The sequence below is a fragment of the Dermochelys coriacea genome, chromosome 27 (assembly GCF_009764565.3).
Source record: "Dermochelys coriacea isolate rDerCor1 chromosome 27, rDerCor1.pri.v4, whole genome shotgun sequence".
NCBI lineage: Eukaryota > Metazoa > Chordata > Testudines > Dermochelyidae > Dermochelys > Dermochelys coriacea.
This window is the reverse complement of record NC_050094.1, coordinates 13239949-13255024: the sequence shown is the minus strand read 5'-3', so window position 1 is coordinate 13255024 and position 15076 is coordinate 13239949. Positions and strand designations below refer to the sequence as shown.

Sequence of the window (15076 nt, the reverse complement as noted above, 5' to 3'; positions counted from 1 at the left end):
ATTACAGACAACTATGTGTCAAATGGCCATAAAACAAGGCTGAAGAACAGACAAGCTTTTCATTTTTTTTAAGATTTTATTTTTACACTAGCTTAAACTTGGTTAAAGAAAGCAAGATTTTGAAACCAAAGAACAGTTCTAATAGGGAATTGCAGGGCTTTCCATTGTAGATTGGATTTCACAGTGTTGTAGCCCATACTGGGAGAAATAAGACTATTTTTCCACATTAACACTCACTGAAAATTTTACTTTGTACTTCCCCTCCAGCGTACTCCCTGCCCCCTCTCCCACCCCCATCTATAGCTGATGACTGCTGGATAGATGTATATTAAAGAGGATCATTTATAAAACCTGCCTGCCTTTCTGGATGGCAGCATGAAGAAGAGTTTAAAAACCGGCTTTGCACTGGGAGCTAGAGTCAGTGGGACTTTAGTCTGAGGTCAAGCAGCTGCCAGCAGATACCTCTCAGAGCTGGCTGTCACTGGGACTCAAAAGTATTCTGATCCCTGAAAAGCCACTAATGCAGGGTGTAACCAGAATGCAAAACCTGCTTGATGCAGACCTGAAAGAGACAACATCAAGAAAAAAAAAAACAAGGCTCAAGCCAATATTTGCCCATTTAACATTTTGGCTTCTAATTGCACAGAAATCCATTAAGGACACACGCTATCATGCGAAAGCAGGACACCCAAGAACAGCCTTATTTAAAAAAAAAAAAAAAAAAAAATATGCAGTGCATAGCCCTAATTATACAGGCTATGTAGTACCAGGGCCCATGCTTCAAGAGGATTTCCCCCTTTTACGTGGTTTTCAGACCCTCTTCCAAACACCATTACTGTAGGAACCCTAGCATAACCCACCGCCGTGTCGCCAGCCTCTCTTCCAATTTGCATAAGAATACACCCCAGCTCTCAGGGAAAAGGAAAAAAAAAAACACCACGTTTTGTATTTGTGCATTACTATTTATAGCTGTTTGAACCAAAGCAAGGAGAGAAGATTGCTGGCCTTAGACAACACTATGAACTCAAAAGGAACAACCAGAGGGGATCATTTCTTCCCTGGCCCGCTAACATCTTCAGAAATGAAGTTAGCTTCTCCCCGCAACCACACACCTGTCAGTGGTAGGACAATAACTGAGGAGCAATCAGACAGGCAAGCATTGTGCACAAGAGTAACAGGTGTTCTCTCTTTAGAGACCAAACATTCCTGCTTTGACTCCAGTCTGCTGTGAAGCCTGAAAGGCTATTGAGAATGTGTTGTCCAAATTAAAAAACAAAAACAAAAAAACACTCAGCTCAAGACTTCAGCACTAGTTACACTTATACCAGAGCATTTGGCATTACCCATTAGTGTAGTACAGCAACAAAGGCTCATTTCGTAAAGGAAGCGAATTACTAGAGCTAAAGCATAGGTGCCATTCTAATTTTCTCTAGCCAATCCAAGCATTTTACAAGATACATGAATTGCCAGCCAGTGCTGTCCTTAAACATTTAAATAAAAATGAACCACAATTGTGCGTCTTGAATTCTGTTTTCACAAACAAAAATGTTTAAAAAACCCTTCCCCCCCATATATCCATTCAGTCTAGAACATGACATAGCTGCTGGCAAAGTCTCATCTGCAGAAGCGGTTTCATACTGGTATTCGAGCAAGGGCAGTCTCGCTACAGAATACGCGCAGCTAACTGATTTCTGACACAGGTAACTAACCCGGTGCATCTTGTGGCAACAATGGGGTGCAGGGCTCAACCAGCCGCACTCAGTGAGACACGGCACGTTCAGAACCATCTGCCAGCCTCTCTCAGGGTAAGTGGATATTCATGAAGTTAGTTTTCACCCATTTATTAAAAAAAGACCTATCTAGCACAACACAGGCACCATATTGGAAGCCTCATCTGTCAGGCAAGAGGAATTCGCAGCCAAATCTACATTCCTCTTAGGTGGGTTCTTTTCACCACAGAGTTTCAAAGTAACAGTGTGACAAGCTTGGCCTAACTCTGCCTGCTGGTCCCATCTGCAAGTTCTCGCTGCTGAATACCTTTCTAAGCAAATAAACATCAGCTTCAGAAAGGTGACGGGCACCACACGCTGAGCCAACACACAGGCATCACCGACGGGGACTTGCAGGTGGGACAGGTCACAAGCAGGCCTGTTTTTAGGCTTCCCAACCTTCACAAGGCCTCTTATGAACTGTAGTGGCCACAGCAGCTGATGAAACTTAGGCAGAGAGCAAAAGGTGTCTCTGAGCTTCCAGCCCTGCTGTTCCAGCATAAAGCTTGAAAACTTGCAGCTAAGGAAAGCAGGATGGGGAAGAAATAAATAAACCACAGTTAATCAGCCAGGTAAAGAGTTTTTGTGAAAAACAGAAGGATGGGAAAAATACAGAGCCATGGAGAAAAACCATCAGTGAATGAGAATATCCACAAGGGTAAAGATTCACGGGACTGAAAACCAAACAGTTCCTTGCTGCCCGTTGCCAACAGCGTGCTAAGTCCATCGCAATGCTGCCCGGGCAACTACTTTCTGCACGTTCGGTGAGGCGTCTGCTTCTTCTGCATCTCCAGCCGACAGCGGCTTCGTTCGTCCAGCCACGGCAGCTCAAAGTTTCTGTCAAAGAGAAAAATATCCATGATGAAAAAACCCAGTTCAGAACAGGAGGTTTGTTTTGAATGTGGCTGAATTACTGCCACAACCCCTAATGGCTAATTAATCATAATTAGAGTTTATTTATTATAATCTTTGCATCAGTCGATTTCAAAGCCCTTTACAAAAGGAAGCCTAGAGAAGTGCAGTGATTTGCCCAAGGTCACCCAGCCACTGGAAGAGCCAGGACTAGACCTAGGTCTTCCGAGTCCTTGTCCAATACTCTACCCTCCAGGGCACATTGCCTTCCCCATCAGATGAGGGTGTAAATCTGTACAGGACTAGCCTTCTGCACATTGAATGCTGAGCACACTAGCCCCGACGACTGAAGTGGAAGTATTGCAGGCCCGCGACAGGCATCCTGCTCCCATATGGTGTTTGATTCTGCACTGTTGATTCTAAAGCATCAGAGTGGGGTGGGAGCAGTCTTGCAAGTCTTGGAAGAAAGGGCCTGGGAATCAGTGACTGCGTCTACAAGACTTCCTTCCGGCCCCTCTCCTCCAGGGCACACTTCTATCCTCTGTCTGGGTAGCTGGGAATTGACAGCATCCTCCACATTCAATGCTGCACTAGGCCAGCCTCTTGGGCAAGTTCTGTGGTGAGCTGGCCACACACAGCACAGTACTCAAGGACTGGCAGCATGCTGCTTACAGATGTTTAGCCACTGGGTCCCACCTCACGTAAGCCGAGTACACATCCAGTCAGTAACACTGAGCTACTGCGCATCCTGAATGACCATTTCAGGGCTGTTTGGAGACTAGCATGGTGGCTGTGTGTGTTCTACTGAACACCACTTCCAAAAGCATGGTCCAGCTGCCTTGCTGGATTCACTTTAGAGGAGCCCTGTTGGAAATGTACAAGCGAGAAATACTTACTGTGGGGTTAGTTTTGGTAATGGTCGGCCAAATGCTACAACAGGCAAGTAGGGGGTAATCAGCAAGCTTTCAACTATCAGGAGAAAAACACATTGGAAGAATGTTACTTAGCTGCACGGCTTATTTGTATGCATGGCTAGGTTATAGCTACAGACCAGCTGATTTAGAGCAAGTGCTCCCCACCCTCTTCCCCCAAACCTGTCTGATAAGGAACTCACCATCATCTGGCTCAGGGAAAAATGAGGTAACTTCAGGCTCAGATTCCTGGATTCCTTTCTTTTTATACATTCTGAGCTGCAGTCGCTGTAGAATTCTTTGTTCCCTGATCCTCTGAATATCCCACCTGGAAAACGTAAAACAAGCCCCAGACAGTTAAAAATCCTTATTCAGTAAACTATACTTGGTACTTCTTTGAGCTCCTCAGATGGATGGCCGTAGAGCACTTCCCTAACATCCACTGTTTAGGCCTTGTGACTAGGTATCTGCTCCATCTGCAGCCACCATCATTATACTAGGGCTGAGAAAACAGAGAACACAAGCACACCAAGTAGCGTGCAAGGGTTTCTCCTCCTACATGTTTTTTCTGTTCTCAGATCCATGCACTTTCCTGCAGACACAGATGCTGGTGCATGAACAGGAGATGGCCAAACTGGCTTCTGAGTACAATGCAGGGAAGAATCAATCTACTGGCCAGGGGGACGCACTAGATGACCTATTGGGTCTCGTCCACCCCTAATATCTATGATCCCCCATGGCTTATGATTGTCATTACAAATACAGACAGAGTTCACAGATGGAAAGGCCAGGAGGGACCATTCTGATCATCTAGCCAGACAGGCCAGAATATTTCACCCAGCAGTTCCTGCATTAAGCTCAATAACTCACGGTTCCACAAGTGTATCTTTGAGAAAGACACCCCGTCTTGATTTAAAGACTCCAAGTGTTGGAGAATAACATCCCCTGGAAAGCTGCTCCGATGGTTCAATTACCCTCTCTGAAAATCCAGCAGCTCATTCACAGTTTGAATTTTGTTTTTAACTTCAAATTCCAACCACTGCCTGCTAGGCTAAAGACCCCTCTGAGATGAGAGAGGGTGTGGAGGTACCTGAAGATCATGTTCAAGTCTCATCTCTCAACCATCTCTTTGATAAGCTAAATAGATCAAATTCTACCAGTCTCTCATTGTTCGGCACGTTTGCCAGACCCCAGATCACTCTTGGGCTCTTCCCTGAACCCTACACTGACTGAACAGAGGAGGGGAGTTTAAAATAAGAGAAACACACTAAGAACTAGAATAAAAAGCTCCTGCGCCATAAACTTCTGATACATGGCATCCTTCCTCTTCACTTGTAGGTGCACGTCTGAGTCTAATTCATTTTTAGAGAGGCCCTGGAGCGTCAGAGACCGCAAAAGCCATTACTGCAATGTTCAGGGTGGGAGAATTTTTGCCCTTACCTTTTTCTTCTCTTCTCATCCAGCTCCAGCTTCGCATGCCTTTTGGCAAATACACTGTCATCTAGATTCTGGGAAGATAAGAGCAGATGTTAGCCCTCTCCTCCCCCACAACAGGCATGTGCTTGTTCATTCACCCACTGCAATCCACTTTCCCTGCAATGGAGGGAAGGGCTGCAGAGTGACTGTAACACAAACATCCACAGGAAGGTACAAATCCAAATCCAGGTTCTGCGGTGAGTCACCTCTCAGTGGCCACACCCCGTTGTAAAACTACAGCAATTATTTACTCAAACAGTTTAATAATAGTCAAGAGGTTCCACGGTTTTACCATTATTTAATATCAGCTCAGCAAGGAGGACTGTTCATGCAAAGGTAGGAGATTCCTGCCCCAGACAGGAAAACTAGTATTTCCCTATTGATCAAACCATACTAACAACCCCACAGACAAGTTCAAGATTTAAAACAGACCACTGGATCAATGGTAAAATGGGTATTGTTACAGCTACAAGTTGTACACATGCAGGCCCACCGTGATTTATTCTCTTTGGTCTCCTTCACCAAAACCATTAATTGACTATATACCTCCAAGAGATCTGAAGGGTTTGAGTCTCTCAGGGGCTCCACAGCATGGTCCCTCCAAGAAGGAACTGTGGAAGGAAACAGAGTTAACATGGGTCAGTGTTTTCACAGGCCAGAAGAGACCTAATATATAACACAGGGCACAGAATTTCATCCAGTTACCACATTACTCTCCCAGAGCTGGGAGCAGAACCCAGAAATCCTGATTCCCAGTTCCCTGCTGAAGCCACTAAAAACACGGCCCTCTGTTCTGCACAGATGCTTCTGTACAAAAGGAGCAACTCACCGTCAGTCAAACTGCTGAAAATGGAAACTCTGCTTCCTGACCTCAAGGAAACGTTTAATTAGGCCTTAGCCTGTAATATATGTACTCATCATTTGCGAGCTTGATTTATATAGCTACTCTGACCACAACCACTGTCTGACCACTGTCACATCCCCAGTGATCCAGGAACTGGGAACAGAGTTCACCTTTAAGAGAAACCAAACAATTGTATTAAAAAAGAAGGGATCAGTTTGGTACACATGCTTAAACTGGAGAGTTTCAAACATAATTTAGTAGTAGATCTGTTCCTCTTTTACATGCTAAGCTCACGCACCATAAATCTGTGTGGGGAGAAAACTCGTCAATAGAACAGTGCTTGTTTTAAAGTGGTCGCTGTTTAAAAGGATAGGAGAGGTGCTGTGTTTAGAGAGACGGCAAGAATTGGGGCTAGATGTTCAACCCAGCCTTTTGTGTCATGCTTGCACATTTATTAGGGTTTGTGTTTTCCGCATCCAGTGCATGTGCAAACTCAGAGGCTGCTCTAAATATCGCTGCTTACTCTCTAAGGGCCATTGTTCATGGAGACTCCCTTCTCTCTACATATCAGGGTTATTTTATCATCAAAGCAGCTTGTTGTTGCTAGGGAACCTGGACTCAGAACTTGGCAGGTAAGAAAGAAAATGGGGGAAGTGGATTTTCAGCTCATTTGCCTGAAGAGTATTTACGCTGTAACCCATTCCATCCCTGATGGAGAATAAGGAACTAGCCCTCTCCCAAGAGGCCCCCAATCTTTGTCACTTTGCCAGAGAGCTTTCAAACAGATCTCAACAGATCATGAAGTATTTCCACAAAGCTAACCCAGGTTTTGGCTGTTAGTCACTCGACAAGATTTAGATGCAGGAGAACATGGGAAAAACGTAGGCCTCACATTAATCCCTTCTCCTTACAAATCCCCTCACTGGTCCGTTGTCCTGATTTTCACAAGTGGCACGATTCTGTGAAATTCACCACCACCACAAGACCAAGAGACAATTTCTCAGCAATGAACAGCAAGCTGCTTCCCAATTCCACAGAAATGGGCATGGAAGTTGCCATGTAAATAAAGAGGCTTAAAAGGCAGCCCCGTGAACTGGCTTTGTTCAAATCATCTCTGTCTTGTAGGTCAGTGCACGTCAGCCCCTGGGCCTGCCTCAGCACAGAGTGAGTTCAAAGTATGGATGGTCAGCTCGTGCTTCCTACTTCTGTGCTCGGAAATCAGACCCACAAGGTCACTTCACACTAGCTGGTGTCTGGTTATTTCTTGATTCAGGACAGAGAGGGGAGATGCCACACAAGTTTGGCACACTTGACCAACAGCTACTGCCAGTGCCAACAGCTCTGGAATCCAGCTTCTGCGAATGTCTGGTCTGGCCGCAGACCACCTTACCCTCCAACAGGCAAGAGACAGGTTCCTGAGACGTTACCGAGGAGACAGGATTTGAATTTTGAAGTGATGGGAAGGCAGAAAGGAGTTGGGGGTGGCAGGGTCAAGGTAAAATACATCAGAAAACACCCCTCTCCCTCCAAGTCATGGGACAAGAGCAGCTGCCTGCTCACAAGCATCGCCTGTCCACACATCTCGCTGGGCAGCAGACCTCGCCGCTCCTGGACCGCCTCTAGACAACGGCTTTGAGGAGAGCTGGGTGTACGCTGCTTGCCAAGAGCAAAGCAGGCTGGGATTGTGGATCTTAGTTCACTTTGCTGAGCAGCAGGCAGAAGGTGGCTGGAAACTAAAGGAAGAGCGATCAGCGAGTTGGGGGTTCACTCTGACACCCCTGACTTGTTTCTGTACCAGGAATCGTGTGGGTCACCAGAAGATTCCTTCTGCCTGCCCAGCCATCATGAGGCAGCAATTCGATGCGTCGACTGTGACAGCATGGCCTGCTGTGTGCTCGTGAGGGCAAGGAAGGAAGTTCACCTTGCAGTCAGAGGCATGGCTTGCACTAGCCATTCCTCCTAAAAGCATCCTACCGTGAGCCCTAACGTAGACAGGGCTCTTACAGCTGCTGGCTTTTGTTGCCATTGCATTGGTCAGTGCTGCTCAGAGCAGGCCTAGAAAACATGGTGATTAAGATGCCAGCAGCTACCAGTGCCTTGTGCCCACCAGCATTCCTGCTGTTGCTTTCCTCTCTGGAGTGAACATGTGGCAGTAATGGGGGATGCTTTTTAGGAAGAAATCCCAGTGCAGACAAGGCTAGAGTGAAGGCCCCTTTACTTAATGGTCACATTCGAGATCTCAGAGCTGAAGAGTGTTTGTTTTTTTAAGTGAAAACAAAACCAGGGACAATCTACATCCCGAGATACACTCTGCCTTCACAGGATCACATAAGCACTATGCAAAACACAGACAGAGCCACTCTTGGGCTTACAGAAACCAACTGTGGCTTTAAAGCTCCTTCCATAGCTGCTAGTTTGTTACTAGCAGATACCTCCCACAATCAGGGAATGACAGAGCACTGCTTTGTGGCAATTCCACCTATTTTCACGTTTGCCGAGCATCTATTCAATAGGAGGGTAACACTTCAGGTGGCAAGCACGTGTCAGACTGACCACTATGCAGCTACAAGCAAGTTTTTGTTCGCTTACTTGCTACAGTCTCCTCCTTCTTTGGAGAGGGCTCTCGTAACGGCAACGGTGATGGGGGAGGTTGATGCCAACGACACAAGTACATTTCGGTGGTTGAAAGGTACGGCAGATCTTCTGTCTCGCTGGGGAAACTTTTATCCCTGGGGTGGGCACTGGGACTTTTCAATGGGGTGGATGGTTTTAAGGGAGAGTCCACTAGCGATCTGGCTTTTTCTGGAGTCTCTTGACTCCTCAGTTCACGTCTGCAAACGGTTTCAGATAAAGAGCTACTTGGCTCCTCTTTCACTGGAGAGTGTTTCAGAGTTTTACTCTTGACTTTTGAAAATTCAGCCACAAGCTTTTTAACTGGAGTTTTCCTCTCTGCACTTCCAAATGCCGACTTCCTGTTAAAGAAGGGAGAGAGTTTAGCAACCTGTTCAACTAGCCTATCGCAAGAGCAGCCTACTCATTTTTCCAGTGTCTGTATTTTTACTATGCGTGCCATAAAGCTAATGCTAGTTGTCCCATAATCATAGATTTACATTGGTGTAGTCTAAATGTATGTCCCTTTGCAGAGATCAGGCAGCAAAGTTTGTGAGAGGCAACTGAAGGCTGAGGAGTTTTATTTCCAGGAGACTGGTGTATTATGCTCCCTGAGGCTACTGCTGTCACCCTGGTATGACAGGAGCTGTAATCTTCCAATGGTAGCCCCTTACAGAGTGTGTTGCAATACAGCAATCCAGATTCCAGAGACATGGATAACTGGGAAGAGCTGCAAAGTGACTGCTACCAGCACACTGTCAGACATGGATTAAAGGGACACTCCCAACTGATGAGAAGGTCACTGATCTATTTTTTGAGACAGCACCCTTTAAAAAAAAAAAGTATGTCTTAAAAAGAAATGTGCAGGCTTTTCCCTATTCCCCTGATAATTAGAAGGGCCTTTTGGGTGGACCCCTCAAGATCAACGTCAAACACACGCCTCCTCCCCCTTCCCATACACACCTGCCTGCTCCCTCATTAGTTTCAGTTTTGCTGTTATTGCAAACACTCTCTTGCAGGGCCTGGGGAAGAGCATACTTGCGAGCTCCCCACAATCAATGCCTGAGTGATGAGAGACAGTGTGGTCTAGTGGCTAAGACACTGAACTGATAGCTGGGAGACCTGGATTCTATTCCAAGCTCTGCCACTGAAATGCTGCATAACCTTGGACAAGTCACATCACCTCTGGGCCTCGGTTTCCCCTCCTTATCTGAGTCAGTCTAAAAACGTACATATACTAGACTAGAATGTACTCATATTAGTTCATGAGACAAATGAAACAGACCATTAAGAACAGAGCTAAACTGTCAAATGCACAAGTTAACAAGTTGGGGGAGGGGAGAACAAGAAAAGTTACTTGGCAGTAGATAAATTTGAGAGAGAGAAAAATCCGATTTTCAAGGTGCCAGTGTCCTCTTAAAAAAAAGGAAGGGCATTTTGGGGACATAAGTGTGAACTTGGGAGCAATGAGTGGCCCAAAAAACGTTGCCACGCAAAGTTACAAATCTCTTGGACAAAAAATGGGCAAACCCACTTGGTAAAGGAGGCAAACTCACTCCCTGTCATATCCTCTGGATGGAAGAATGCCTTTTATTTCAAGCTAACATTACTCAGATAACTCAAAGGAGCAAATCCACAAGTGGGCTATCCTAAGTTATCCCTGACTTATGAAATCCAGGCATACTCTTTGTTCTGCATCTAATATGGATGGTACTTGCTGCTTGGTATTGGAACATGCATGCGAACACCTAGCTCTTCTCTAGCGCTTTTCAGCAGTAGATCTTACAGCACTTTAGAAAGGAGGTTGGGATCATTATCCCCATTTTACAGATGGGGAAACTGAGGCACAGAGCAGGGACAACTTGCCCAAGGTCACCCAACAGGCCAGTGTCTTATTTGTTAGGCTTCTTTGTTTCTGCCAGTCAAACAGTTAAATGAAAAGCTGACAGGAGTTAAGTGTTGGAGACATAGCATTAAAGCTGACAGCTACAATGATCTTTTATACAAGCAATGTGACTGACAGCAGATGCATATATACACACACAGGCCCCACTGCTGCGTGGCAAGCCCTTATGAAGAATGAGGTCACGAAGTGGTCCTGTACCTTTTATGTCCCTTTCCATTTCTTCCATATGAGAAGTGTTTTGGAGGCAGGGGCTGGGATGTGTCCAAGAGATCCTGCTGGCATTCAATCTGTAGTTTCTCAGATGCTTCTGATTCAGCCTTCTCTTCTGTTTCATATCCTTGAAAAATCCTGTGTTTCTCTCTCTCATTATCCTTCTTCACCAGCTGCATCCTCCTTTCCATGCGCTCAATCCGAGCTAGGAGCTGAAAGAGGAACCAAGGCCAACACTTACGCTTTAGCCGGCATGCTTTCCTCAGAGAAGAATTACACCAATTCCAATTTGATTTAAAAAAAATAAAGACACCCTAACTTATTTGCCTCACACCACACCTGTTCTGGTATTTGTGCCTTGCTATCCACCACCTCTGAGCTATAATTACAATCTTTCTCCAAATTTTTACATAGAACATGACATCACAGAAAGTAAGAAGTTCCAAAGAGACTTTATCTCAGTATTGTCATTTGTTTCAGGCTATACCCCCACGGTTTTCTCAACGCAGGTTTCAAGGAAGATGACCAGTATGATCTTCACCTCTAGAACTGTGAAGATGGCTGTGGAGTGATCAGATGAATTAGAAAGACACATTTTTGATCCCCATTATAAAGTTGGAAATCCTGAGGCCGCACCTCTCACTTTAGCGTGAAAATTACAGCCTCAGATTTAATATTTTTGACTCACTAAGGCACAGCACAATTTGTCTTACATAATTCAACTCCCCTTCCAAAGCTACAGAGGGAAGAAATCAGGGGACAGCCCACAAGGGGAAAAGGGCAAAAGAAACAGGGTTGTAATAAGAGACACCTTTACAAAAGAGAAAGTGTTTAGGGGTCAAATTTTCAGAAGCACCTAAGTAAATCTAGAGCCTCAATCCTATTGATTTTCAACGTGGCTTAGGCACTTTTGAAATTTTTACCCACAAGAAGTCCGGACATCTCAGCTCCAAAACCACCACATTTTTGCATTCAAAACTCTATAAACATTCACTTGTAATTCGATTTATTGCTTCCCCTCATTCCCCAACCAACACCAATTGAAGACACAAGAAGACAACAAATGTTTACAAATCGTTTCAACTGACAGATATGGTGCAGTTTTGGGTGCTCTCAAACTTTGCACATCATCCCCACATTCAACTAGGCCAGGTAATTTGTAATTGGGTCTGAAGAATATCAATTTAAAATAGATTAAAAAGAAAAGAAAGAGGCTTACCAAAGCCTCTGATTAAAATGCAGTAGTGATTTATAATTCAGACAGATCTGTAATTGTGTATGCAATGCATTCCATAGATCCACCTCTTCCTCCAGGTGCTTTTGAAAAGCACATGTTAAGTGAGAGACACACAAGCCCCAGTGACTTTCAGTGGGGCTTGTGTGTCTCTTTCAGTGGGTCCTGCAGTCCTAAATCATGCTCTGTGTGTGTGTGTGTGCGCGCGCGCACGTGTGTGTGGGTGTGCACGTGTGAGAGAGAGAGAGCATGCGCACGAGCGCCACCTTTAACCTTCACACAGTTACACAGAATTGAATCATATGGACACAATGCACCAAGAAAATGAATTTTAAGCTTTCCCCCTTTCCAGTTTTCATCAGCTTCATTACAAGAGAGAAAACAAATTCAGTAGTGTCCTTAATTTACCCCCTGCTTTGCCTAGGTACTGCAGGTAGGGGACATAGCCTCTGGAATTGATTATGCATCTACAGACAGCAGGAGGGTCCAGAGGGCCAGAGAGAATTAACTCAGCTGTGCTTGTATCTCTGTTTGACTCACAGGCTTATCACACAGAGCTTGTGTGTTCTATTTCCTTAATTTTTTTTAAACTCTCGGAGAATCCCACGTGTCAAAACTCCCATCACACCCTTTGACTGCAATACAGCAGCTGCTACCTCCATGTTGGTTAACTTTACTCAGATCAACACCAGGAGATGTTTTGACAGTGCCTTCCTTGCACCTCAGATCCTATCCCACCTTGCAGTCAGCATATGCCAGTAAAATACTGCCTGCTGGCTCATGCCATTCCTTTGGAAAGCAAGGAAAATAACCCCTCACTCATTGGTAGGGTGACCAGAAACCAAGAGTGAAAAATCAGCACAGGGGGTGGGGGGGTAAGAGGAGCCTATATAAGAAAAAGACCCCCAAATCAGGACTGTCCCTATAAAATCAGGACATATGATCACCCTACTCAGTGGATACGTAGTCCTTTGAAGATTTCTGCAAAAAAACAAAACCAGAACACCCTTTCTGTAGGGGGACAATTATAGGAAGGGGAAGAAATGTATTTTTAGGTTGCTGCAGGCTTGCAGGATTATGGACAGGATAGTGAGGCCAATAGACTCTGTGACATTATAAGGGAACAGAGAACTATTTATGGGTCTGCACTGAGAAATCTGCACCAAATCGGATAGTTTTAAATAACTCCTGCTTGCAGGGAAAAAGTTAACAAATATTCATTTGGTTCTGATCCATTGGGTCTTTCCAAATCTGATCCCCTGTGCCCCATGAATATCTCAAGGCTATTTTAGTGGGGGGGGGGGGAAGGGGCACCACTGCTTTACAATTAACCTTCCCTCTTAGCCCTGCATTTGACTAAGGAGCAAACCCTGCATTAATACAGCTCTGCAAATGGGCCAGGCTTCCATTCTCCTATCAGCAAAGCGGGTCAGCAGTATCCTAGTCTGGACACTGGCCAGGTTGTTGTTTCTGTACATTGCCACCCTACGTGTGAAACATTTAAAGGAGGAGGAACTGAGGCTGGTCTCGTTATAGCACAAGGGGGTGGGGAGTGGGAGGCTGCCTGGAGAGGAGCAAAGAGGAGGGAAAGAATTTGCTCTGGGAAGTGGGGAGTTTGTTATCCATTTGTAGTAATTACAACAGCAGCAGTTAAAGGGCCCGCTGCGCTCTCCTGCCCTGCCACCCAGATGGCTCGCTGCAGCCCTACCTCCATGCCAAGCATATGCAGGAGCCCCATACCGAGCCCCTTTAATTTAACCCTTCACAAACTCTATCGCTCCAGCCTTAACCCGATCACAATCCCCGATGGGCGCCTTTAAATTAACCCGTTCCTTGCCCTGGCCTTGTCTAATCCCAGGTCCTATGGCAACCGGACCCCAGCCTTTAACCCTTAACCTCCCATGTCCCCCCTTCCCTTCCCACAGTCCCAGAGGCACAGCCGTGCCCCCCCTCCCCCCTCCCGTTACTAGCCCCCTTTAGTGCCCTCGCCCTGTCCCGCTGCCCGTTAACCCTTTGGTTCCCACGCCCCCCTCGCCTCCCGCCCGCCGCTTTGCCTATTAACCCCTTCGTCACCGGGGCGCCTCTTGCCCGTTAACCCCTCGGGCGCCGCGTCCCTCCCCCATGAGCCCCGCTTCCCCTTTCCCATTAACCCCTCACGTACCGTGTCCCTCTCGGCCTTGAGCTCCTCGATCTCCTTCTCCTTGGCCTGCAGCTGCTGCTGCTGCTGCTCGATCAGGTCCAGCTGGAGCAGCAGGATCTGCTTGAGGCAGGCCGCCTGGTTGGAGGAGCCCCCGCCGGCCCCCATGGGGCTCCTCCGCACGCCGCCCTTCCACTTGCTCTCCGAGGCCGTGGCGGCCGCCGCGGGAGGCGGCTGGCCCGGCTCCGCCGGGGCCGGGGCCGGGGCCGGGGCGCTGGCCGCGGCCGGGCCGCCCTTGTCCTTCGCCGCCACCTGGGAGGCGGTGTGTCCGGGCAGCACCGCCTGGTACTTGGGCCGGCTGCTGGCATCCCCCACGCCGGCCTGCTTGCTGCTGGCCGGGGGGCAGGGCAGGGGCACCAGGCCGCCCCAGCTCCCCTCCTGCTGCCCGGGCGCCGCCGCCGGCCCGCCCCCCCCGCCGCGGCCCTTGTGTCCCCCCGGCGGGGGCGGCTCCTTGGGCTTGCGGGGCGGCTGGCGGGGCGGCGGGGCGGCCTCCCCGCCCGGCTCCTCCTCCGGGCCCGGCTCCAGCGCCAGCCCCGGCCTCTCGTAGTCCAGCCTGTCCGCGTTCAGCGCCGTGGCCGCGGCCGCCTTGAAGACGGTGGATCTCATGGTCATGGTGCGGCCTCCGCGCCGCGCCCGGCCCGGGCCACCCGCGGGACGAGGCCCCGGCCGCTACCGCCCGGCGCCATGGGCCGGCGGAGACCCGGAGCGCGGGGCCGGGCGGGCGGCGCGCTCCATGCGGCGGGGCAGCCGGGCTAGCGGGCGGCCTCCGGCGGGCTCATCCCCGCCCCCCGGGCGCAGGCCCCGGCCAGGGGCTCCCCCGGGGAGGGGCGGGCGGGCGGGCGGACGGAGCCTCGGCCGGGCGGGGGCGCCCCCTGCTGCGGGAGGCCCGGCCCGGCCCGGGTGGATCCCGGCTCCCCCCCCGGACCCCGCTTCTCCTCCCCCCCGCCGGGAGGGGCCAGACCCCGGGTCCCCTGCTAGGGGTGGACAGCGGGTGTCCCGGGGCCGCTTCCTAGGACGGAGCTAGATCCCGCCCCCCCCGGGCCGGCTCCCCCGGTGCCCCCTGACGC

General features: G+C 48.4%; 1 protein-coding gene across 1 annotated transcript; it reads right to left on the bottom strand.

Annotated features, from left to right (window-relative positions):
- Nucleotides 1–509: 509 nt before the first annotated feature.
- Nucleotides 510–14814, bottom strand: MSL1 (MSL complex subunit 1). Its single transcript, XM_038385189.2, has 8 exons — nt 13974–14814; nt 10567–10790; nt 8442–8824; nt 5555–5619; nt 4973–5040; nt 3736–3860; nt 3518–3590; nt 510–2606 (listed from the first exon to the last, which is right to left on the bottom strand). Exons 1-8 carry the CDS (start codon nt 14619–14621, stop codon nt 2516–2518), a joined length of 1677 nt encoding a protein of 558 aa, XP_038241117.1. The 5' UTR covers nt 14622–14814; the 3' UTR covers nt 510–2515.
- Between the last annotated feature and the right edge of the window lie 262 nt (nt 14815–15076).